This window comes from Urocampus carinirostris, chromosome 7 (assembly GCF_059441175.1).
Source record: "Urocampus carinirostris isolate Australia breed hairy pipefish chromosome 7, RoL_Ucar_1.0, whole genome shotgun sequence".
Classification (NCBI taxonomy): Eukaryota; Metazoa; Chordata; class Actinopteri; order Syngnathiformes; family Syngnathidae; genus Urocampus; species Urocampus carinirostris.
Window position 1 is genome coordinate 31,827,579 of NC_142355.1, and position 27,330 is coordinate 31,854,908.

At 40.5% G+C, this 27,330-nt stretch overlaps 2 protein-coding genes across 2 annotated transcripts in view; both read right to left on the reverse strand.

The window, feature by feature from the left end:
• The window catches only part of tubgcp6 (tubulin gamma complex component 6), a 66,319-nt gene extending 65,832 nt beyond the window's left edge, over positions 1-487 (reverse strand). The window contains exon 1 of the mRNA XM_088340573.1: positions 211-487. The gene's annotated coding sequence lies outside the window, so the exon portion shown is untranslated. The remainder of the gene's footprint in view (positions 1-210) is intronic.
• A 7,691-nt stretch (positions 488-8,178) lies between these two features.
• plxnb2b (plexin b2b) overlaps positions 8,179-27,330 on the reverse strand; it is a 357,777-nt gene continuing 338,625 nt past the window's right edge. Inside the window, exons 32-38 of the mRNA XM_088340578.1 lie at positions 27,119-27,270; positions 24,999-25,159; positions 19,782-19,929; positions 17,697-17,761; positions 17,535-17,610; positions 16,308-16,382; positions 8,179-13,741 (exon numbers count right to left, since the gene is read on the reverse strand). Of these exons, the coding sequence (XP_088196704.1) occupies positions 13,637-13,741; positions 16,308-16,382; positions 17,535-17,610; positions 17,697-17,761; positions 19,782-19,929; positions 24,999-25,159; positions 27,119-27,270 (782 nt within the window). The 3' untranslated portion in view covers positions 8,179-13,636. The remainder of the gene's footprint in view (positions 13,742-16,307; positions 16,383-17,534; positions 17,611-17,696; positions 17,762-19,781; positions 19,930-24,998; positions 25,160-27,118; positions 27,271-27,330) is intronic.

A 27,330-nucleotide genomic window follows, 5' to 3' on the forward strand; every position in this document is an offset into this window, starting at 1 on the left:
AGTTATCGAGTTCTTTGCCTCCCATATTCTTCGATCTCTTTATTTTTCACAGCAGATGACACAGTTTATGACACTATTTTGACGGCAATGAAAAAAATGCATTAGCGGCAAGCTAGCTGGAACTAACGTTATGCGAACTAGACAATATTTAGCAACGCACATTCGTGGTGTTGGGTTAATCAGACTAGCGAATGAAGTTGATTCGTTTACCTTTATAATGCAAAATCTGCTCGGGTTATTCGGCTAGGAGCGTCTCCATGGTCATTGAGAATCCCTGTAGCGTGCTAGCTGTTATTAGCATCACTCGGTAATCCATTATCTGGCCTGAGGGTGAGTTTGCAAACGTCATATTTCTAGCTCCATAGAAGTGCTTGTTGTTCTTGTTTTTATTCTTGTATAAAAAAAAAGTGTGTTTTTTTCTTTAAATATTTTTTATACGTATTAGCTAAGCCTTCTCCTGTCATTCATATACACAAGTCTCAAAACGTAGACTGGAGGAGCGCCGAGCCTTCCTTGGACGTGATTGGACAAGACAAAGACGTACCGACGTTCATTGGCCGATACACTGGTTTATCCACGCTGATTGGTTAGCTCCCTTACTCGTACACCCCGCGTTGGCAACGATGCACTCACGTGTAAATAAAAAATTGTAAATTTTTCTACTCTGTTGAGATTTTCATATTACAGTACTGTAATGAACATTATCTGGCTGCCGAGTGAGATTGTACTTTTTTGTTTTTGTATTTTTTGTATTGTATTTGTGTGGAAAATAGAAAACACGAAGCAACCATTAATATTAATAGTAATAATAATGAAGTAATTAGCAATTATAGGATTACCAACAAAGGATGAGAAAAATTCCCGGATTGGTGGGGTGAAGTTACACAATGAGCCGAAATGATACATAAACTGCAGTTACACTCCAGGCCAGCAAGAGCAGTCTTGAGGTAAGTGACAACTTCTGCATTACACCTTAGAAAGGTAAAAAAAATAAAAAACAACTGATTTTGAGAAAAATAATTTCTGTTGACCAATGAATGACAAAAAATCCTGCACTGCATGGAAAGAAGTTGCATAATATGCCCAATTGACACAAAAGCAGTAGTTACACCCCAGGCCTGAGGGGGCAGTCTTGTTTGAAGTGAAATCCTCCGCAATGCACCTTAACAGAGACATTGTTTAGTGCCTCCAAATGGTTAAAAAAAAACAATCAATAATTACAAAACACAACATTGATTTGAACAATAAACATGAACTATCATCTAAAAATCATTTTTCTTAAATGCTCAAATATCGAGGAATTTTATTTTACATAACATAGGCTTAACCTAGTAGGAGCTGACATAATTGTCCGTCATCTTGCTGCTCAGGGTACCTTAACAAAACCTGTAAAAAGCTGGATAAAAAAAATACAGAAACATTAGTGCTGTTCATTTTGAGTAGCCATAGTTTGTAAACTTCCTTGTTTTTTGTAACGTTCATTTCCAACCTTTTTCAAGTTTTGAGTTATTTTTTGTTAAAAATTAGCATAAGGTGCACCCAGTTTCAAGAAATTTCTAAAATAACAACTTAGCTAAATGATTTGCTAAATAACTGAAAAGGTATCTTGATAGTTAGCTAGAAAGATAAACAGGTTAAAAAAGGGGAGGGGGCTAAACAGCTAGCTAAGACTAAAAAAAACATCTAAATAGCTGGGTGGATAGTTTCTCTTTAGCACACGGGTGGTAGGGGCAATATTCCCCTGTGGTGTATCTTGGGGAAGTACAGCGTGGTGGCGCCCATCCCTCTAAAATGACTGTTTCCACCCAGAAAAACCTGATAGAAATCTAAAAACAATAATAGATAGCTAGCTAGAAAGGAGGCCATGTTTTGGCTTGCTAACTAGCAAAAGAGATAACATGTTAGCCAGATAGCATGCTATCGATGTACATGCTAGCTAGCTAGATAGTTAAAAAGGTAACCAGATAACAAGATAAAAAAATCTGCAATTATTTTGTTCTCTCTCTTTATAAAATCAATAAATTGGAATATATATTATTTCCTGTAAAATAAATTAATTAAAAGTTGTATGCACGCATCTGTTTAAAATATGAATATATTCTCATTCTATTCACTTAAAACTCTAAAATAATTATCAATACTTGAATGAGTTTATTGTCCATGAAGCCCATGAACTGGAATTTATTTATTTGAATTTCTAAAATCATTTATTATGTTATTACTATATTGTTACTATATCATTACCAGGTTCATTATCAAAAATAGGGTTGAATAGACTCAGTCAACCAATATAAAAATAAAAAATATTCTACGAGAAAATCACAATTACCCAGCAGAACAGGTCCGCAGGCACCTCAACTGTCCTTAGGCGCCACCCTTGTGCCCGCGGGCACCACGTTGGAGAACCATGTGCTCAGGACCACCCCAAGCTCTCATGGGGCCCTAAGCAAAATTAGAGTTTTGTCCCCTTTTACTTGTTAATTTACATACTTACTAGAACTCGTTCCATGTACTACTCCAGGGGTGGGCAACAATTTGGAGTCGGGGGCTGCATGTCACATGTTATACTTCTTTTGGAATAGATTAGTTTCATCAAATTGGTTTTGAAACGGCCACAATTCGAGCAAAATAGTGACATAGGTTCCTGTTTTAAGCACTTTGTTGTTTAGTTTTGAAGTGTTACTGTAATTTTTTTTTTTAATATTTCTAAAGTCAGATTTTTATTGAAGTTCTGTAGTTTTTTTGTTGTGCTACTGTAGTTTTATATTGCACAATTTTGTAGTATTTCTGGAGTAATTTTTATGTAGTTTTTCCACAGTAGCATTTTTTTAGTAATTCTGTAGTACTTTTGTTGTATTTAAAAAGTATTTTTTTGTTGTATATCTGTCGTATTTTTGTATTGTTGCAGTACATTTATGATTATAGTATTTTTGTAGTATTACTGAAGTATTATTTATTTGGTATTTTTTTGTATATTGCAGTATTTCCATATAAAAATGTTTGTTGTAAATCTGTAGTATTTTCTCTAGTATTTTGTAGTACATTTTATTTTATAGTATTATTTTATGATATTTCCATAGAGGAATTTTTGTAGTATCGCTATAGGTGTTATTTGCATTTCGGTCGTAAACCTTTTGTAGTAGTATTTTTGTAGTTGGATTTCTTTAGTGCTTTTTTATATTATAGTATTATGTATTGACATTTTTTTAGTATTTCAGGATAATTGATGTCTTTCCAAAGCAGTATTTTAGTAGCATTTTGGTTAAGGAAACCAACCAACCAACCACCACAGAAAGTGGTGCCCCTATGACCCTAGTGATTAAGTGAACCAACCACCCACCACAGGTAGTGATTTCCCTATGATCCTAGTGGTAACTGAACCAACCACCACAAGAGAAGATGCTGTCCCTATGACCCCATTGGTTAAGGTAAACAACCACCCAGCACAGGAAGTGGTTCCCCTGTGACTCTAGTTGTTAAGGGAACCAACCACCCACCACAGGAAGTGGTGCCCCTATGACGCCAGTGGTTAAGGAAACCAACCAACCAACCAACCACCACAGAAATTGGTGCCCCTACGACCCTAGTGTTTAAGTGAACCAACCACCCACCACAGGAAGTGGTGCCCCTATGACTCTAGTTGTTAAGGGAACCAACCAGCCGCCACAGGAAGGGGTACCCCTAAGACCCTAGTTGTTAAGAGAACGAACCACCCACCACAGGAAGTCGTGCCTCTATGATCCTAGTGGTTAAGGGAACCAACCACCCACCACAGGAAGTCGTGCCTCTATGACCCTAGTGGTCAAGGGAACCAACCACCCACCACAGGAAAAGGTTCCCCTATGATCCTAGTGGTTAAGGGAACCAACCATCCACCACAGGAAGTAGTGCCCTTATGACCCTAGTGGTCAAGGGAACCAACCACCCACCACAGGAAGTGGTTTCCATATGATCCTAGTGGTAAGTGAACCAACCACCACAACAGAAGATAGTGCCCCTATGACCTTATTGGTTCAGGAAACCAACCACCCACCACAGAAAGTGGTGCCCCTATGACCCTAGTGTTTAAGTGAACAAACCACCCACCACAGGAAGTGATGCCCCTACGACCCTAGTAGTTAAGGGAACCAACCACCCACCACAGGAAGTCGTGCCCAAATGACCCTAGAGGTAAAGGGAACCAACCACCCACCAAAGGAAGTAGTTTCCCTATGATCCTAGTTGTAAGTGAACCAACCACCCACCACAGGATATCGTGCCTCTATGACCCTAGTGGTCAAGGGAACTAACCACCCACCACAGGAAGTGGTTTCCTTATGTTCCTAGTGGTCAAGGGAACCAACCACGCACCACAGGAAGGGGTTTGCCTATGATCCAAGTGGTAAGTGAACCAACCACCCACCACAGGAAGTGGTGCCCCTATGACCCTAGTGGGTAAGGGAACCAACCAACACCAACAGGAACAAATCCAAAACTTTTGAAAAGTAAGCTAATCAAACGTCCCAGGCTAGCTCTTTCTCAAGCATCGTTACGAGGTACTTGATCCCCTCCGCCGTTTTCAATTTATCCCCATTTCATGCTTAGCTGTCAGTTCCTAATTATTATTTTTGCAGTCATTTGTCAACCTTGGCGGGGGATGACGGGGATGTCAGGCGGCCATTTATAGTCTCCACTCATTGCTTGCACCCGCCTTTGTTTATTAGACCGCCTAGTGCGTTTTATGAAGACTGACAATATTATTGGCGCTAGCTTGTGCTCAAAATCGGGGAAGAGGAGAGAAATAAACATGTCAGCTTTTAACACTTGCTCTTGCGAAATGGAACAGATGCCCGAATGGCGGCGGGCACCCTGCAGGGGCCAACCAGCGACTTTTCCGGTCAATTTAACACACGAGGAAAAGTCGTTGTCGATCTTGGGGCGGAGTTGTTCGATTTACGTTGGAATTTGTAAAATTGAATACCCAACAAGAATTGCATGTTTTTTTAACAAAAAATTAGGGTAACTAACAAGATGCCCAGATAACTCTTTAGGAATCAATCTATGTGCATTATTTATTCTGTCTATATTAATCTTCTTGTGGACTGATCAATCATTATTCATATCAATGAACTGAGGAATCAATAAATTAAATCAAAAAGTGTTGCTTCCTTTATGATGAATGCTAGACACAATATAAAGCTATTTCAAATTTTTTCGAGTGGGAAACCGTGAGCACCCCCTGCTGGCTGAATCAGTACCAAGCGAAGTAGATTCTCATCCATCCATTATCCTCAGTAGGATCGCAGGGGTAGTGGAGCCCATTCCAGGGCAGCGGACACCCTGAAATAGTTGCCAGCCAGTCGCAAAGCACACGGAGACACACCTAGGGACAATTTGGACAGGCGATTAACTTGACATGGATGTTTAAGGAATGTGGGAGGAGAACATGCAAACTCCACACAAAATGGCTGGTTGCTGAATTTGATCCCATGACCACAGAACTGTGTCGCAGACACGCTAACGCAAAGACAAGATAACCATTGAACCAAAGCTTAAGATTAATAATAAATATGTTCCCCTCATTAAGGAAAAAGGCCAATCAAGGATCGGGAGACATATTAAAAATAAGCACATACGTTTTAGTTTTATATCCTGCTGCCCCCTCTCGTGCATCCACCTAGTAACTCCCCCGTACCAGTTCAAGTCACGTGACATCAAAGGTAAATACATTTTATCTTTTGTTTTCATGTGTGTTTATTCATGATGTTATTTAATCATATACTGGACTGTCTCAGAAAATTAGAATATTGTGATAAAGTTCTTTATTTTCTGTAATGCAATTGAAAAAACAAAAATGTCATACATTCTGGATTCATTACACATCAACTGAACTATTTCAAGCCTTTTATTATTTGAATATTGCTGATTTTGGCTTACAGCTGAAAAAAACTCAAAAATCCTATCTCAAAATATTAGAATACTTCCTCAGACCAAGTAAAATAAATAATTTTATAACAGCAAAACTAAATCAAACATTTGAAAATGTCCATTGATGCACTCAGTACTTGGTTGGGAATCCTTTTGCACGGATTACTGCATCAATCCGGCGTGGCATGGAGGCAATCAGCCTGTGGCATTGCTGAGGTGTTATTGATGCCCAGGATGCTTCGATAGCGGCCTTCAGCTCATTTGCATTTGTAGGTCTGGTGTCTTTCATCTTCTTCTTAACTATACCCCACAAATTCTCGATGGGGTTCAGGTCAGGGGAATTAGCAGGCCAATCAAGGACAGTGATGCCATGGTCAGTGCACCAGTTACTGGTGGTTTTGGCACTGTGGGCAGGTGCCAGATCATGCTGGAAAATGAAATACTCATCTCCATAGAGCTTTTCAGCAGATGGAAGCATGTAGTGCTCTAAAATCTCTTGGTACACAGTTGCATTTACTCTGGACTTGATGAAACACAGTGGACCAACACCAGCAGCTGACATGGCTCCCCAAACCATTGCTGACTGTGGGAACTTCACACTGGATTTCAAGCAACTTGGATTTTGCTCTCCTCCAGCCTTTCTCCAGACTCTGGCGCCTTGACTTCCAAATGAAATGCAAAACTTGCTTTTGTCTGAAAAGAGGACTTTGGACCACTCTGCAACTGTCCAGTGCTTCTTCTCCATAGCCCAAGTCAGACGCTTCTTCCGTTGTCTTGAGTTCAGAAGTGGCTTGACCATGGGAATACGGCTATTGTAGCCCATTTCCCGGACACGTCTGTGAACTGTGGCTTTTGATACCTGGACTCCAGCTTCAGCCCACTGTCTTTGAAGCTCCCTCAAATTCTGGAAGCGGCTCTTCTTCACAATTTTGTTAAGGCTGCGGTCATCTCTCTTGGTTGTGCAGCGTTTCCGGCCACATTTTTCCCTTCCAACAGACTTTTTGTGGATAAGCTTTGAAACTGCACTCTGTGAACAGCCTGCTCTTTGAGAAATTTATTTTTGTGTCTTACCCTCCTGATGGAGGGTATCAATGATGGTCCTCTGGACAGCAGTCAGATCAGCAGTGATTTAGTTTACTGAACCAAGCTGAGTGTTTTTAAGGCTCAGGAAACCCTCGCAAGGTGTTTCGTGTTAATTAGATGATTCAGGTGATTAGTTGAATAGCCTACTTGTATACTTTTTCATGATATTCTAATATTTTGAGATAGGATTTTTGAGTTTTCTTAAGCTGTAAGCCAAATTCAGCAATATTAAAATAATAAAAGGCTTGAAATAGTTCAGTTGATGTGTAATGAATCCAGAATGTATGACATTTTTGTTTTTTTAATTGCATTACAGAAAATAAAGAACTTTATCACAATATTCTAATTTTCTGAGACAGTCCAGTATATGTATATCACAGGGCAGCACGGCGGCGCAGTTCTGAGGTCGTGGGAACCTCCTGCGTGGGTTCAAATCCAGCTACCGGCCTTACTGTGCGGAGTTTGTATGTTCTCCCCGTGCTTGCGTGGGTGTCCTCCGGGCACTCCGGTTTCCTCCCACATTCCAAAGACATGCATTTCTGGTGAATTGGCCGGTCCAAATTGTCCCTAGGTGTGACTGAGCGAGTGAGTTGTCTGTCCCCGTGTGCCCTGCGATTGGCTGGCAACCAGTTCAGAGTGTCCCCTGCCCACTGCCCGGAGATGGCTGGGATGGGATCCAGCCCCCCTGTCACCCTAATAAAGGTAAGCGGTACAGCTAATGAGATGTATATCACATGTTGATATTAATGCGAATTTAATATTTTTACCTGGGATACGAGGGGTTTGGAATGTATTAGCTTATTACCATCATTTTACGAAAATTTCACCTTACGATCCCCCAACCCAGAGTGGATGAATGCCTCACCCCGGGGGCTTTACAGTTATGCATTACCCGACAAGTTCGTGTTCGCACGGTCAGAATAAGCAGTATAAATAAATACCAGTTAACTTCAACAAGAAAATGCGAGCGGGCAACCCAAGGTGATTGTAAATCATGCAATATGCATGGGCGCGGAGACTTCCAATTCCAGCCGATCGCTATTGGAAAAGTGAAAAGAAACACGGGGCCACACGAAGGGCAGAGAGTGATGAAATCTGCCGGTAAGAGCTGCACATACTCGCACACACATTTGATTAAATTAAATTAACGCATGCAAATTAGGTTACACCGAAAAAGGACTCAACACAGCTTTTTTTCTATTCATTTTTCTTTTAGGACTCAATGCATAGGAGTATACAGTCATAATACAGTATTTCAACATGTTTTACAAAGATCGATACGTCATAGGAAACAAAGAAAATCATAAAAATAATCATAACTGCACAGCAGTAAGAAAGGTCATTTGTGGAATATAGGTAGAAGTCTTTTATCGCACTCACTGGAATAGGCAAGGGTGGGAAATGAACACCACTGGAACCATTATCTCTTTTGCGCTCGACTCCGAAAATCTACAGAACGAAAACCCTCGCCCTTCCCTGCAACCCACTCTTTTCGATTTATTCAGGAATGTTCATTTTCAGAGTGGGAAAAATATTGAAAACTTGGCTTTTTCGGCCTACAAAGCTCACAACACCCAAAAGAAACGGGCACGAAATCAACACTGCGACCGTCAAAGAAATCACAATGAAATGTAGTCTGGGTGGGATACGATATCGATACCAAAGCCTTTATCAGTTCAATATATACTGTCGACAACACCATGGTTTTTATTCCAAGATTGCAGTCATTCTAAAAGAATGGCTCATCGTTTTAGGAACGGTCAAAAAACGATATCAGGGATCAGTATCGGCGCCGATACCAGCCTCACTTTGAGGTATTTTACTCGCCAGGGAACCCAATACTAGTGTAAACTGCTTTTAACTTGGCATTTTACAAGCAGGCCCTAGAGAGCAAAGGCATAATAAGTTTCCCTCGAGTTCATGAATCTGGGTGAGAAATGATACCGATAATCAGTATCTGAGCTGATACCAGCGTTAGTTTATGGTATAATACTTGTGAGGAGACCTGATACCAGTATCATCTTGCCCCTTGATCCTCTCACAACCAGGCTTAAGAAATTACAGGAATAATAAATGTTATGAATCAGGTCGATACCGTAATATGGTATCAGTACTCGTTTGTACCTTCTAATTGAACCAAATGCAAGATTGCCATTAAGCAGCAGTTGCTTGTAAGATTTTAGAACCACTTTAAAATAAGACTGGTAGCTTTTAGCAACTGACAAGAAGTGATACCAGTATCAAGATCAATACCAGCCGAACTCCAACCATTTTCAAGCTTAGAGCTATGTTTTCTTACTAATTAGCGCTAAGGCCACTATGTTATGTATGAATTTATGAAGTAGCAACTGATCATGTTATTACTAGGGTAATTATTGGAAGTAGGGTAAAATAGTCTCTGGCAGCCATTTAACAACCAAGACCTACACATTATAGGTATAAGGAATTTCCTGTAATGTCAGTGATCTGGCCGATACCAAACCTGATATCAGTACTCGTTCCTATCTAATTACAATTGAACCAAACCTCCAGATAACTGTTTTGGAGCAGTTTCTTGTTACATTTGAGAAACACTGCAGAATCAGATTTCTTGCTGTATCGTGATACCAGCTGTAAAATATCGCAAACCCCACCCCTAATTGGCACACACGCGCACACACACTGCTACAGCAGGGTAACTATAGCATTTTTAGACAGCACGCACACACACGATATCACAATTCCAAGTACATTGCTGTGTCTATAGCACTATCGTCATGTAGGATACCTAGAGAATAATTTAGAAACATTTCATGTATCGTCCTATTCCGTAAGGCACATTTTTGGTAAAGAAAGGCTCTGAAAGAAGCTTCTTGCATCAACTCTGCCAGTGAAAAGAGTCATTGGAGATGCTCCAACCCCCCCAGGCTGATGCCATCAGATTGAGTGTTTGGGGAAGAAGGTTAGGTGGATGGGCGGGGCCAAGTGCTGTAGTTTGGGGAATGGGTTACCAAGCTAAGCTTGAGGTCCGTGCACACCCCCTTGTTTGCAAAGGCGGGGTTAAACATTCTCTGGGGGCCTCTGGAGCTAGACACGACCCTGGTGAGGTACGCACACAACCGCTCTCAAGTAGACTCTGAACCGTGGCAGGGTACACACACATCCGTTGAAAGAACACATAAGGTAGGTTAAAATAGGGTGAGGTACGTGCACAAACCGTGATGAGTGAGATGGTATGCACACCATGGTAGGTTGGAACACACCCACAATCTGGCAGATACACAAGCATGGCAAGGTACATACACAACCATGTTATGGTACACTCACATCCGTTGTAACAACACACACAAGTTGAAATAAGGTGAGCTACATGCATAACCATAAGGAACGGTAAGGTAAAGTCAAAACCACACTCGAGTAGACACAGTGGTGAGATACATGCGGAACTGTGAGGAGTGGTAAAGAATACACTCACAGGGCAAGGTACATACATAACCATGATAAGGTATACAAATATTGGTTGTAAGAGCACAGACAACCAATGTAAGTAACCCCATTGGGAGGTAGGTGCACGATGGTGATGAGTAACAAGGTACACACACAACCAAATGTCACCAAACACAGAACCATGGCAAGGTACATACACAACTCTATAAGATGACACACAAGGTGATGAGTGGTAAGATTCACACAACCACACTCAAGTAGAGACACAACCATGGCACTTGACTTCGGTAAGGTATATAGAAACCTTGGGCTGGTGCACACACAACTAGGGTAACTTATGATATGGTGAGGTACTTGCAAATGTGTGATGAGGGGTAAGGTACATACACAACCACACACAGGTAAACATACTATGGTGAGTGACGTACACGCAGAACCGCGATATATGGCAAGGTACATACACAAAACCACACTCGAAGAAGCACGCAGTCATCACATGGTACATACATGACACATACCTGTGGTAAGTTACAATATGGTGAGGTACGTGCACAACTGTAATGAGTGGTCAGGTACATACACAACCATACTCAAGCTCTAGTTTGGTAAACACAAAACCATTATGTGATGCACATACACACAGGCAAGGTTGTATACGTACCCCACTGGCAAGGTATATACACAACTGTGGTTAGGTACATACACAACCATACACGCTCAAACCTCACGTACACCAAAACTCAGGTCCTTAAAGACGCACCTCCTCAAGGTCACGTTGGCTGGCCCCACCCCGCTTTTTTACGCCCAAAACAAATATTTACAAGCCATTTTTGTTCATTAATATGTACCGCGTATGTAAAAACTGCATACCTGGCAGATTATTGACAGCAATCAGCGAACGGCTATTACATAGCTTCAAGAGGCATTGATGAATCTGACAACAGATATACAAATACAAAAAAAAATGGCACAGTCACGTCTTAATACCGCTCAATTACAAACGTAGTCATCTATTGCTCAACTGCTACTAGAGAAGGATGCGATTGGTGAGAATTTGGATGGATGTCGATGACCTTTCCCGGTAACTAAAAGCTCATTTTGTTTTTACACAAAAGCATATTGGAAAAATAATTATAAATCTGCAAAGCCTGGACCAAGACCTTTAATTTGACGTGAGACATGATATGGTTTGTTGCAATTAGATTTTTCACCTCACTGTTAGTAAAAAAAACGCAGTTTACCTGTCACGGTCATGCCATTTCAACGATTTGCATCGTGTTTTATGATTGGTTAAACCAGGGGTGTCAAACGCATTTTAACTTGGGGCCCACACGATCGAACATTCTCTCGGGGGCAACACTAGGAGATTGGAGAGAAAGAAAAAGAGAGAGACAGAGAGAGACAGAGAGAGCAAGAGAATGCGAGAAACAATTTATTTTTTTGGGCACAAGAAAAAAATTATTAGCGATTTATTATGATAGGAGAAATATCGTAACGGTAGGCTCAGAAATAACTTATTCCACGTGAACGTAAACTAAGGACACCCGAACCCACCTTGTTTACGATATCTTATCATCACGATGTAAAATGCGATATTTTTTGCGACATGAGAATTTATTGTGGATGTCGCACGTTGGAAAAATGCTATTGCGAGGGAACTAAAATAAAACTTATTTCACATCACAACATGAAAAAGTCATAATCTAAGAACACCTGTACCTCCCTAACTTTCGATATTTTCTTGTTACAATGCTAAATATGTTGTTTTTTTCAGCTCCTGAAACAGTTTGTTGCCGATGTTTTATGGTAAGGAAACTCCCGTGACGAGGCAGCGAAAAAACTACGTATTCTGTGTCGTAACAGGAAAATATCATATGGTAAGGAAACCTGCACCTCCCTAACTTCCGGCATTTTCTTGTTACCATGCTAAATATGTTGTTTTTTCAGCTCCTGAAAAAATTTGTTGCCCATGTCTTACGGTAAAGGAAACTGCTGTGACGAGGCAGCGAAAAAACAACTTATTCCGCATCGTAACAGGAAAATATCATACGGTAAGGAAACCTGTACCTCCCTAACTTCCGATATTGTCTTGTTACCATGCTAAATATGTTGTTTTTTTCAGCTCCTGAAAAAATTTGTTGCCGATGTCTTACGGTAAAGGAATCTGCTCTGATGAGGCAGCGAAAAAAAAGCGTTTTTCGCATCGTAACAGGAAAATATCAGAAGGTGAGGACACCTGTACCTCCCTAACTTACGGTATTTTCTTGTTACGATGCTAATGTATGTTGTTTTTTTCAGCTCCTGAAACAATTTGTTGCCGATGTCTTATGGTAAGGAAACTCCCGTGACGAGGCAGCGAAAAAAGCACGTATTCCACATCGTAATAGGAAAATATCATAAGGTAAGGACACCTGTACCTCCTTAACTTACGATATTTTTACGTTAGGATGACTAATACGTACATTTTTCTTCTGACAGAAGAAATTTGTTGTTGATGTCGAATGGTGGGTGAAACTCCATAACGAGGGTCTGAAAAATTCACAAAGTCCGCATCATAACGTGAAAATATCGTAACCTAGGGACGCTGAGGACTTTAAAATATATTCTAACGAGCAAGCCTTGACTCTAGCCACTTCCCATTTAGGGAATATGGCTTCAGTATAAAGATTCCAATAAGTAAATGAGATTTATGGTGTCTGATAGGATAAGCATCAAAATAGCAGCAAATAATAAAAAAATAAAACAAAAGGTGTTAAAAAAATGAAAAACGTTGAAATGTTCTTCTGTGCTTTTGTTTCGGAAATGTAATGTACCATGGCACTGACGGGAACCGGGCGCCCGGATCCAGGCACGCGTCCACAATAACAAAAAACACGTTTAAAAAGATTTCTTTTGAGTGGTTCCTTATAAAGCTCTTCTTCTTCTTTTTTTTTTACAGCGATAAAGACATAAAAAAAATAGATCGTACAATTCTCCCGTGGGAACCTAATCGAACGTTTGATTATCTCCTGCCACAGGGGCTTACCTTTTTCTCGAGGTTTGGCAAGTAAGCTTTAAGGCGTACCTTTTTTTCCTTTTATTATTATATCATTATTCGATTATTGTCCCCCCTCCGTGTGTCCGCCATTCATCAAGTGGAAAACCCCCCACCAAGAAATAAGCCTCTGTAGTCACTGGTGGGCGATGACCCCGCCCCCTTTAGTCTTTGTGGGCGGGCACATTAAAGATCGGTAATTTTGTTTTCCAGGGCGGCGGCGATCTGCTGGAGACGAAGGGTAAGCTGCTTGCTCTGTGCCGCCGGGTCCTCTTCCAGGGAAGAAATAATCTGGGGGTCAAATAAAGTCATCGTAAATTACGCAGCAATACATTCACTGAGTGCCGTTGACAATAAATATGTCAAATGTCGATTTTAGATTTCAGCGAAGTATATCATGTTCGTATTTGGTCAATTGCATTAGATGATTAGGTTGAGAACAAGATAATCTACCCAGGGTTCATACTTTCAAAGCCAATTTTGTTGTGTGAATCATGTATTTTTCAGAGCCACACATATATCTGTGATTTAAAAAAGCATTTTTTTATCTTTTCAAAAATCCACTATCTGCTATTTCAATCATTATATATATAAATATATATATATACATCTCATCTCATCTCATTAGCTGCACTGCTTATCCTCAGTAGGGTCGCGGAGTGCTGGAGCCCATCCCAGCAATCATCGGGCAGTGGGCAGGGGACTTCCTGAACTAGTTGCCAGCCAGTCGCAGGGGACACAGAGACGGACAAGTCACTCGCTCATTTACGCCTAGGGACAATTTGGACTGGCCAATTAACCTAACATGCATGTTTTTCGAATGTGGGAGGAAACCGGAGTGCCCGGACGAAACCCACGCAAACACGGGGAGAACATGCAAACTCCACACAGGAGGTTCGATCTCATGACCTCAGAACTGTGCCGCACAGGCACTAAGCACTGCACTTCTGTGCTGCCCATATATCTATATATTTAATTTTATTTTTTAACTCAAAAATAATTTTAGTCACATTTTCTAATTTTTACAATTCATTTCAATAATTATCTTTGAGAGTATAAAATAGGGAAATATTCTTTGGAAAAATAATCTGTCATCTGCTTTTAAAATCAAATGATCTCATTTTGTTTTGATAATTACATATTTTTAGAATTAATCCTGAATTAAGGAAAAATATTTCAGAGGAAAAAATCTGATACCTGTTATTTCAAACAGTTTGCTGATTTTAAGTATTATTTTCTTACTTCATTTAAAAAAAAAATCTCAAAATGCATCCTAAAATAAGAACAATAACATGAATGAGAAATACTATGTACTGGAGGAACATGAATTTTTGACCTGACAAATTTGACTCGACACCAAAATATATATATATAATTAAAATAATTATATAAATAGGGGCAATGATGCTAGAGTAAGTGAACATACTGTTGTAGAGCAAATAAACCCAGCAAATAAATGACTTCCACCTTTTTGTTTCAAATAACTCACTTTGGAATGGATGGAAAATCTGGTTCCTCTTTTGTACAGTTCCCCGAATTTCTAACTCACCATGTATCATAACATGAAACTTTGAATGTTCTTAAAACGTCCAAGGCTATGTACTGATAAAATAATGTTCTCACCGTACACAATCATGTTAATTTGAGGGACATTCTCAAGTACAGAACATTACGCGCATTACTCACTCCTTTGGCTTTTTAGCAACTTCAAATACCGCCCCCTGATACTGCAAGTATCAGATAGCAAAGACCAAGCCCAAAGAGGCATGTCAAGCGTCCCTGGTTCAAATAAAAAGAGGAGCTGATCGATGGCTCATCCTCTTTTCTCCTGCCTTTCATAATGGTTGCGTGCCTTGGCCGTATGGGCCTGCACTGCGGCCTTGAGTTTAGCACGTGGGCCACATTTAGAGACCCAACGCAGCACGAGACCAAATCTCTCCGCAACAACAGGTAAGAGAACGGTTTCAGATTCAACACAATGTTTGCTGGTTCTTGAAAATGAGTGTTTTTTTCCAGTACAAGGGCATCTTCCCAAATCGACTATCATTATAGCGGGAAACTTTCGTCTTATGCTAATAACTTTCAGCGGTCGAAAACTCCCATAATCTCCGGCACCTTCCCCCTCCTTTTTTTTATCATTTTCTGTGTTAATAAATTGTGTATCCTATTTCAAACAGCCTGGTTCATTGATTCCATTTTCTTGCGATTAGTAATTCATATAAAAAAACTCAAGTAATAACAATTTAAATTGTATCAATGTAGCAAATTCTAGCGTCCTTCAGAGAAAAAAAGATTCATGTTGGAGTGCAAGCAACACCTAGAGGCAGATTCGTTCACTGATTGCAATTAAGAACAATTCGTTTCAAACGTTTTTCAAAATAAAAGCTAGGAAAATCCCTAAACTGTAATTCAGAATCACTGAGCTCCTTGGAAACAAACAAACAAAAAGACTTATATGAGACTCTTTGTGATTAAGGGTTATACAAATAAAAATGACTTGACTATTTGACTCATTTTAATATTTCTTTGCTCAAACCTTACTTGCAGCTTTAATTAAACATTCTAAGTCTATTTCCTCATTAGCTTTAGTTAATTCCTTTGTTGTGACCCCAAGTGTTAACACACAATGGACAGTTTTTGAGCATGTTGAAAAAAACAATCAATCCCCTAGGAGCAAATTTTCCAATTGACATCCTGGAGAAATGATTGCAATTAAAATTGCACGCAGTCACTCTTCAGGCATGTCAAGCAAGAAGTAGAGGTGGGGGTATTGGGTGCGAGCGGTCTGGTGAAATGCAATAATAAATGTGTGCAGTGGTGCATCGAGTGGAAAAAAACTGCTTCGGGCTTTTCTTACCCCGTCGTAGTACTTGCTAGCGTACCGGTACAGTTGATGGAGAGCCACTTGTGTGTTGAGCTTGTCCGTGTGAGACTGAATGTAAGAAAAAAAGAAAGAAAAAAGGGACACATATAAAGCTATGACCCGAGGGAATGTAAACTTTGAGCAGATAAATAAAAAAAATACAGTAGACCCCCAGGATATGGCGACTACACCTTAAGAAGTTTTCGCTCTGCGGTGAGAAATAAGATGTTTTTCTGGCCCCTCTTTATTACTGCCTGTTCACCACCATATGTCATCAACACCTAATTATTTCACATTGTCAGAACTGTACACAATTTAGAAAGAAAGGGAGAGAAAAAGAGAGAGGTGGGACAAAAAAAGAGAGAAAAGGCAAAAGAGAGACAGAAGAGAGAGAGAGAGTGAGAGAGAGAATGTGAGAAACAAAAAAGATAAAAGAGAAATAGTGAGGGAGGGGGAAAGAGAGACAAAGAAAGAAATCCAAAGAGAAATAGAAAGAGAGAAGGAGAGAGAGAGAGAAAAAGAAGGTAAAAAGACACAGAGAGAAAAAGACAAAGAGGAACAAGGAAAGAGAAAAAGAGAGATGAGAGAGTGAAAGAGAGAGAGAGCGAAGAAGGAAGAGAGAGATAAAAAGGGAGGAAGAGAAAGAGAGAAAAGGGAGGAAGGGAGAGAGAGAGAGAGAGAGAGAGAGAGAGAGAGAGAGAGAGAAGAGAGAGAGAGAGAGAGAGAGAGAGAGAGAGAGAGAGAAAGAAATACAAGTACAGTGTTTGTGAGAGGCACCTGGCAACATAAAGTGAACATATTTTAACCAGCAGCTTGTTTTTCCCTTGCGCTTCCCTCAGCCTTGTCTCGTGGGCCGGATTCAATCCCTAAGCGGGCCTGATCGGGCCTGCGGGTCGCCCGTTTGACACCCCTGATCTAGGGTATCAAAGGTTTGGAGCAAATCATCATCATCATGGTTAAGTTTTTGTATTTTTCCTTTCCCACATGTGTGTTTCAGATCAGGGGATGGTGTCATTGTGTCCCGTTCAGTCCTTTGAGCCATATTGTGATTAATTGCTATACAAATAAATGTCACTTGAAATTTTGATCCCCAACTAATCGGCAATTTAAGTTTGCGATCCCCACCTCCGAACAGATTAATGTCGTATCCCGAAAAAACGTAAACTTGTCTTAGGTCAAGTGTGCTTTTTAGCAACGTAAGCTAAGTAAATACTGTCTTACCCGTGAGACCTCGGCCAGATGAGTGTTCATGTCCTGGTCACTGACGGGGACCATCTGTCTGATGCCCTTGTAATAACTGACACACAAAAACACACCCAAAGAAGTTCAGACGGACAAAACACAAAAACATCTGCGACCAAAAATATAGCTGACGCCGCTTACTCGTCCACCATCTTCTTGTAGGTCGAAATCTCTTTTGCATAGAGAAGTTTGTTACTCGGTGAGTCCTGCGCACACAAACAGCTTTATTACTATTATCAGTTTGTTTTGGAGGGTGTCAGTGGGCTCTGTTATTCTCGACAATCAATTTTCCTGGCAGATAATGAACAATATGTGCATCTTTGATTATCATTCAGAATGGGTTCCTGCACCTTTTTTAAGTGACAGTGTGTAATAAATCATCACTTAATTCTGTTGTAGCTTATTATGGAGCTGAAAGATGTGCATTCAAAAAAGACGCATTACTGGAGCCATAAGGATATTGCTTCGTAAAAATTTGGACCTTTACCTCCATATTTTCTTGCGTAAGCAAGGATTAGCATAAAATTTGGACTATAAGCCGCGAGTTTTTTTCCAAACCCTGTGGCTTATGCAACGATGCGGCTAATTTATGCATTTTTCTCAAACAGCCACTAGGGGCACCAGAGCAGTAAAGAGTAGAATATACGTGTCGAGGAAGAAGCAAGTTTAATGTAACTTTGCTCTTTGTGCATGAATAAAACTAACATGAACAGTCGAAAGGGGAGCCTTAACCATTTTTGGAATAATATTACGAGTCAGTTTAGATGGGAGCCATATCCACCTAGTGGGAGGTGGCTAGAGTCAAGAACACATTCACATTTCTGACTCTTTTTCTGGGAGATTGATACAGAGGAGAGGATTCCCAGCCCCCCTCGCTCAACCCAAAAAATGTTTTGGGAGTCATTAGGTAAAATTGGTGTAAATCTTTGTGAATAGAAGGACTGGAGTTGGTCAGAGCTCCTGTGAGTGTCTAGCACGTAGCAGGAGAAGCTACTAAAAAGGTCAATAAACTATTTAATTTTGATAAGTGTCAGGACCCTGAATCACATAACTCAGTAGTGTAAAAAGAGTGACTGACGAAGAAAGCTTTATTTACATGGAGAAGCTAACACTAACATCGGCTAGCGACGAGCCTTTGCCTGAAGCCAAATGCCCAATATGATTGGCTAGAGAAGGAAGTGGCTGAAAATAGAAAAGTAGTGTTGGAGTTGGTCAGAGCTGATGTAAGCAGCTAGCTAGGAGCTAGTAGGAGAAACTACTAAAACGAATGACCAGCTGTTTAAGGGGAGTGACATGGAAGGACGAAGCAAGCTCTATTCACCCAGAGAGCTAAAAATGTCAATAACGGGTGGAAGCAAGCCATAACCTTCAAAAGACTTGACTGGCTGGAGAATGAAACGTTGGAAAGAAAGTTGAAAATGCCTGAATCGCTGAACTCAACGAGCAGCTAGCAATAACAATAGTGGCAACTATAGCCTGCAATCAAGGGATCAACATAAGTGGCAAGAGGAGGAAACAGTGGAAAAAAGGTGGAGGATGCTCGAATCATGAAACTCGGCAAGGAGTGTTTGCATGAGAAGCTGTTGAAAGCTAGTGGCAACAAAGAACAAAGCAGGAGTGGCTAACAATAACAATAGAGGCAATCCATAACCTGTAGCCATGTAGCTAACATGAGTAGCTAGAGAAGGAATCATAGAAAAAAAAAAATGAAAATGCCTGAATCACGGAACACGGGGGTTACTTTGCATGAACAGCTGTGGAAGGTGAGTGACACTAAAAGACTAAGCAGGAGTAGCTAACAATAACATGAGAGGCAAGCCATAACCTCTATCCAAGTGACTAACATAAGTGGCTAAAGAAGGAATCACTAGAAAGAAACTTGAAAATGCCTGAATCAAGTAACTCAACGGGGTTACTTTGCATGAACAGCCGCTGGAACGCCAGTGACACCAAAGGACAGAGCAGAAACAGCTAAAACTATCAATAGTAGCAGCCAACATACGTGGCTAGAGAAGAAAACTGTGAAAAAAATTATCTTGTCCAATGCAGTTCCCAAAATGCCCTAACCTGACTTAAGATGGGGCTTAAGTTGAACCTAAACGAGAATTGGTGTCAAGAACAAAAACCTTGAAATGAAACCTGTCAAGTTTAATTTAACCTGGGTCGTCACAGGAGAGTCGACGTCAAAATACAACCTAGAATAAAACGTGAGGCCATCGTACTCACCCGACTGAGTTTGTGCTCCGTTTTGGTGCAGGCGTCCATGAATGTCTGCGCGATGACGGAAAGCGAGGCGTCCACCACCTCCGACACGTGCACGTCGAAAATAAAATGCGGGTTTTTCAGGATGTTCACCCAGAAGCGAAGAGGGAGGCTGTTAAAGACACAAATATTTTCAAATTAAAATACTTCTTCCTTTACTTGAATAACCTCCAGAAAAATTTGAGATGCACCTTTATATACAGGTAGCGATAATTTAACATAATAGCCACCGCTAAATATTTAACTTTTGGAAGATACAAAGGGAAAACAGGTTCTGCATACTCAATAAGGCTTAGCAATTTCATTGAATTTGCGTGGGAATGCTGGAAAGCTGTAGAATGCCTTTGTGGACTAATAGATTCTCAATAATGGATTCAAACTTTGCTTGCCAAGTCAAGTTTCTACCTCTAAACTATTCTGGCTTGCGATTAAACAGGAGAAAGAGAGGACTTAATTCGAAAAGCTACGTTGGAAGACAGTGGTGAAACAGATTTCTGTTAACATGAAGCTGTAAATGAAATATATCATTCAGAAGAGGCCAAATAGTTAGACGTAAAACTTGAACTCCTCCCTGCTCTCCAAATTTCAGGAGAGGATTTGGACTTAAATAGGAAGAGTTCAACTGAAAGCAAAGAGTTTAATTATTTGTGTTCACATAAACTGGTAAATGCATTTTGATCAAGGAGAAGAGTACAAAATGTATGATGTCAAAATTGAACTTGCAGGCCAAGCATTGTCACAGAAGTTAAAACATGATACCTAACATGTAAACAATTATCCATCATCTGCCTTCTTAGAAATCTGTGTTGTTTAAGGCAAGAAAAACAAGTTAAGCTATGACACTTTACACAGTTATAATTGTATTAGTTTACTACCAAAACAATTAAAAAACTTGTCTTATTTTACTACATTTTATGATAAACCTATTTATACTGGTCCCCAAAGGATATTGGCTTCCCAAAAAGGAAAAACGATAAAAAAATAATAAAAATAAATATAAAATAAAAATAAACTAAAATAGAATATATTTTCTATTAAGAAATAAAGATTGGGAAAATAAACTGACATGCATGCTAACCACCCAGTCACCATGCCACCCAGGACAAGCTGGAGAGACTATGTCTCTAGGCTGGCCTGGGAACGCCTGGGGATCCTGTCGGATGAGCTGAAAGAAGTGGCTGGGGATAAGGATGTCTGGGCTTCCCTGTTCCCCCCGCGACCCGACCCCGGATAAGCGGAAGATAATGGATGGACGGATGGATATGCGCAGGGCAGAGGGAATTTACCTTGGTAATGGTTTTGGTAAATTGAATCAGTATCTATGAACACATTTAAGATTTGGTACGGCTGTGAAAAATGCTGTTTTTGAACATCTATAAACATCCATCCATCCATTATCTGCACCGCTTATCCTCAGTAGGGTCGCGGGGGTGCTGGAGCCCATCTCAGCCGTCTTTGGGTAGTGGGCAGGGAACACCCTGAACTGGTTGCCAGCCACTCGCAGGGCACACAAGGACAATTCGCTCGCTTATTCACACCTAGGGACAATTTGGATCGGCCAATTAAGTTGACATGCATGTTTTTGGAATGTGGGAGGAAACCGCAGTGCCCGGAGGAACCCATGCAAGCCCAGAGAGAACATGCAAACTCCGCACAGGAGGATTCGATCCCATGACCTCAGAACTGAGCCGCACACGCGCTAACCACTGCTCCGCCGTGCTGCCCTACATCTATAAACATTACATCTTCATTCCTGTACGGTCTGATGCATTTAATTTGTGGCCAAAAAATTTTAAAAAACCCGAACAATCTGGAACGCGGAATCGATATACTTGACTTGAACTCATCCCTCACTCATGAATTATTCATACTGAGGTTTTAGCGCTCTCATATCTCCTCACAACAATCAAAAAGACAAACACGGGTGCCCCGAAAGGCAAACAACAGGGAAATCGAGCCCAGCAACAGCCGGCGATGCTTGTCGGGTCCTCGCCAAAGTTTGACCTTTAAAAGTCCTCCAAAAAAAACTTGCAGACGGCGTGTGCGCAACGCTTCACTACGCTAACTGATTTCCCTTCTGAGCACAAAAAGACGGCTCCCTTCTTTTCCAAAATAAGAATTGACTTTATACATTAAAACAAAACAAACATCATTCCCCCTGATCTAAGAGCGTGCCCGCCCAAGTGAGACATTCAAGGCGTACAGTGTAAAACAAAAAAAAACAAAAAAACAACCTCAGGAGGGTGCGCAACGCAAACGTGAAAACAACACAACACACGATTCAATTAGCTTGGGACACAATTACCATCTTTGTTTGTTTTGTTCTGCTTCACATTCATCTTTAATGCCGCGGTTGATTTGATTAACGGGGTGGTCGGATGTCGAGTAATTTCATCGCTCGTCCCGTTTTATTTTTGAGCCTTTTGCACTTCGGGCCACGCGTCAATCACCGAAATCGGAATTCAACGCGCGGTCCGGGGGCGCCACCGTTAACGGCGGCGTGACGCTAATTTATGCGCTTAAATGTCAGGCGGGAGCGGCGGAATCGTAAATGTGGAAAAGCGATCGGTATCTGGCTTTTTTTTGTTTCGAAGACTTTTCAAAGGATGTTATTGTTTATTTATTATCCAATGACATCTCAGTTTGTTGGTTGGATCCCTTGACCACAGCAGTAGGGGGCACCATTTCCGGTGATGCGTTTTGGGCAAGTACAGCCTGGTGGCTCCCGTCTCTCTCCAAGCCAACATATGTATCCACCTGGTCTTGAACCAGGGACCTTCGCGTGTTGGGCGTATGTACTAAGCACTGGACTAAAGTACTCAACCATAATCTGTTTGGGATCGGTGTTTGAACACTGAATTATTCTAAAGTTATATTAAATTATATTAAAAATCGTATTTCAGAATGGAAAAAGATAATTTTCAGATTTGCCAAAATAATTTTTAGTAGCGTGAAGGAGGGGTGGTTCTTAGTCAATGTTATCAAAAATAAAAACAACAAAGTAGCAATCATTATTTTTCAAATTTGTTGCGATTAGAGCAGGGGTCTCAAACCTTTTTCAAGCTGAGAGATACTTTTTGTTATTAATTAGCACAAAGGGCATCCAGTGTGATATCTGGTTCCAAAATAACAACTTATCATGTCATCACCATGTTGTTACAACGTTATTACTAGGTTAATCATTGGAATTAGGGTTAAATCGATTCAGTCAACCACTAAAAGCAATCATGTTACTTTAAAATCACAATGACCGTGCACTAGTGAAGTATTTTCCGCGGGCACCTCAGCTGTGCTTAGGGGACACCCAGGTGCCCGTATGCACCACGTTGGACACCCCTGGATTAGAGGAAATGCTCTTTCTTTCTTTTTTTTTTTAAATCTTGGACACAAGCAAAGGAGATTGCATAAGATGCCATTTTGTTATTTCGACGAATATACCTCACTGTTGTTCATGATTTTGACTATTGTGCACTTTTTAAAATGTAAACAGTCATGATTGACCAATCAGATGACTGTTCCTCCTAGCAGCATTGTGGGATTGGAGATAATGGATTGTGACTGCATGCGTGCAATTAATTTTATGTGGAAATAACGACAAAAGAGAGACACCAGGAAAAAGAAAAGTACGCTCTATCTGTTCCCACTTGCAACATTTTATCAAGGATAATGTTTTGTGGTCAAAACCCTGCAGTTCATTTTAGGTGGGCCAGAGTAACACACTTCATTGGCACGAAACAAAACAACAATGCTTTCTGCCAGTCCCTGCTATTTGCAACAGGGGATAATGGATCGCGGCCAGTGCATTACAGTTTAAGTGCGGCAGAGCAGCACGCCTGCCGATAAAAATGCCTTTTGCCAGTCCCTGCTTGCAGAAAAAATGGATTGGAGATACTGCAACGCAGCCACACAAGTACTTTTAATTTCAGTTGGTAATAATGGCATGAAAAGAATCGCCAGGGCTGGGCTCTGTTGGCCCCTGCTCACAGAATTATGCATTCAGAGATAACCCAGATACAGTGGGACCTCGCTACTTCGCGGTTCCACGTTCGCGGGTTCAGAGCTTTGCGGGTCTAAAAAATAATAATAATAAAATTAAAAAAAATAAAAAAATATATATATTTATATTTATTATTATTATCATTATTTTTCTTTTTAAGCATTTTTGAAGGGGCGTCGCTACTTCGCGCATTTTCACTTTTCGCGGGTGGTTTTGGTCCCCATTGACCGCGATAACGGAGGGATTACTGTAGTGCAATTCACCTTTTCGTGTACACAACGGCAAAAAATAGCTGCCAGGCCCATCAAAATTCAACTCTACAAGCCATTGCTCACAGTATTATGGGATAAGGGATGAGAATGAAAAGAACGAGTGATATAATTTTTCTTGCCAAGGCATGTGTGACGATAAGTAATGGAGCACTTGTATAATGTTTGGAAGGGATGTATTTTAATGTTAAAAGCACAGCACAACACATAATTTCATTCACTTGCTGCTGCAAAGTTCTGAGGTCATGAGATCGAACCTTCCCGTGCGGAGTTTGCATGTTCTCCCCGTGCTTGTGTGGGTTTCCTCCGGGCACTCTGGTTTCCTCCCACATTCCAAAAACATGCATATCAGGTTAATTGGCCGGGCCAAATTGTCCCTTGGATGTTAATGAGTGAGTGAGTGGTCTGTCTCTGTGTGCCCTGCGACTGGCTGGCAACCAGTTCAGGGTGTCCCCTGCCCACTGCCCGAAGATAGCTGGGATGGGCTCCAGCATCCCAGCGACCCTACTGAGGATAAGCGGTGCAGATAACGGATGGATGGATAATAAATATTGATCAAATGAAGGGCGGTAGGCAGCTGAGCAGTCAGCACTTACGCGGCACAGTTTTGAGGTCATGGGTTCAAATCCAGCTACCAGCCTTTGCGTGTTCTCCCCATGCTTGCACGGGTTTTTGGAGACATGTTTACAAAAGTTGAATAATATTAGTGTAAACAAAAATAAAGACGCATCCAAAATAAATGTGAATTTATTCTATTTTTTTATAAATGTAGTATGAGGTTAAAAAAAATCAGTCATGAATATCGGTATTGGTCTAGAGAAGCTGGATTTTAGGGGTTATCAGTAGGAGTCCATGATTGTGCATCCCTAAATACAATGAAACCATCAATTTTCTGTCATGCATGTCAGTGAGTACCTGTTTGTCTTCCAAATGTGTATGGTCTCGTCATCCACATTATTGTGCTTGAGCGCTTGCTCGTCCAGGAAGTCGAAAAAGTATTTGACCGCCGGCGGCACGACAGCCCCGGAGCACAACACGCTGCGGAAGAAATCGTCCACAAACTGCTGCAGCGTTCCCTACAAAAAGCGGACAAAATCCCCCAAAAAACAATCAGTCACGGAAGCGCTGGAGAAGGAACTATTTTCGCTTTTGCATTTGCTCCGGGTTAATGGCAACAAGACGGATGGTCCGACCCCAAGGCAATGCATTTGCAAGCTGCCAAAGCAACAGCTGCTCGTACGGAGCTCAAATTTATGATCCAAAAGGGAAAGATGCATACAGTGCCTTCAAAAAAGTATTCGGACCTTTGAAGTTTTAAACTCTTTGCCACATTTCAGGCTTGAAACAAATATACAGACACTGCCCTACTTACGAACGAGATACGTTCCAGACGATTGTTCGTAAGTTGAATTTGTTCGTAAGTTACTTCAGTGCTATATTTTGTACAGAATGTATGTTTAAGGTTTATATAAGCATGTTTAAGTCTTGTATAAGTAACCTGTATTGCATTGTTCTAAAAAAATAAACATTGATTAGAATAATATGCTCTAAAATAATATGTGGAACTTACTTTTGGATGAGCTTCAAGAGGTCCTCTTCCGTGGTAAAAAGAGGACGAAAAAAAGCGTTGCGACCAATTTCTCAACCGCATCAAGCTACCATATTCCATTTTCTTTTCAAAAGAAACGGCTCGCCTCTTCTTTAAACTTTACACCAACCATATTGAATGGATGCACGAGATATTAAACAATAAAAATGTCAAAGTTCTTAGCGCGCTGGAGATACAGTATAGTCCGAGCTGACTGAGCCGATTTAACACTAGTTCTATGGTCCTAAGTAGGGCAGCATCTGTAATTTGTCATAGAAACATGTCAAATGTACAAATGGTAAAAAGTGTCATAAATCAGTTTTAAAACCTAAAACAATTTTTAAATTATACTATGTATATGTTATAGTTTGTATTATTTTTGACAGGTAAAATAAGAAAATATTAAAACAAATAACATAATAATAAAGTAGGACAAATATTTTGCTCATCTTGTATTTATTTGTATTTATTTATTTATTTATTCAGCCAGTATAGATCATAAACAATATATATCCCAGAAATCATTTGACACGTGAACCTCTCAACTAGACGTGTCGCATTCGATGGGCGCCGGGTTTTTTAGACCCAACTGCTGTGTTGGGAGTCATTAGGTGACCAAACCCCCCAATTCCAACACTTAATGCCGAGAGCCAAGCAGGGAGGCAATGAGTACCAATGTTATAAGTCTTAGGTATGACTCGGCCGAGTCCCAGTCTCGGAGCGGGCGCCCTACCATCTAGGCTACCGAGCTTATTATTGTCTTATTTAATTCATAGTTTTACGTCAGAAAAAAAAAAAAATTAACATGAAAAATACATTTCGGCATGTATTTTTATAAAGTAAAGTAAACTAACGCTCCATTGAAATATTTTTTTCTAGTTTTACAAGTTATTTTAAGATTTTCTCTGAGCAAATGTTCGATTATTAAGATAATTTTGCCTATTTTACAAAAAAATAATTGAAAAAGTTTTTTTTGAAAATTACACAAATTACATTTTTTTGTCTTTTACAGTTTATTGAAAGATTTTTCTTACAAATACATTCTTATTACACAAAAAAATATTTTTAAATATATTGTGGGAGCCAAATATCTACAAGTATTTATTCAAAAAATATTAAAACACATAGGAAATAAGTGCTCCTTTTAAATTTCACTCGGAGCAGCTTGCAATACCAATAGCGGTCAGCGGTGAGCCGTTGCTGGCAGTTGAGTGGCTAACATCGCTGGCTAGAAAAGGAAACAGCGGGAGAAAGTCGAGAATGCCTGTATCACAGGACTCCACGACCATCACGTGTAGGGCTCAGCTGTGTTATGGGGCATTGTGTGCTATGAGCATACCCGGACAAACTTCTTTGGAAAAAATAATAAGGCTTCCGTAGTCGTAAGATGGCGGACAAAAATGTCAAACGAGGTATTTTTACACCTCTTCGTGTCGCTATATAATACCTTGACAGAGAGCAGTCGAGTGAGATAGATCTCGGTGATGGCTTTGGTCATGGACTTGTCTTTAATGCTGCCCCTCTTGGACTTGATCTCGTCCAGCTCATCAGCGGGCCGCACCAAGTGAAACACTTTGTCATCGTCCAACAGAGCGTTTCCTGAACCAAATATCAACAAATACTGAATGCTGAAATGGAAACAGATCTCTTCTCCTCAGG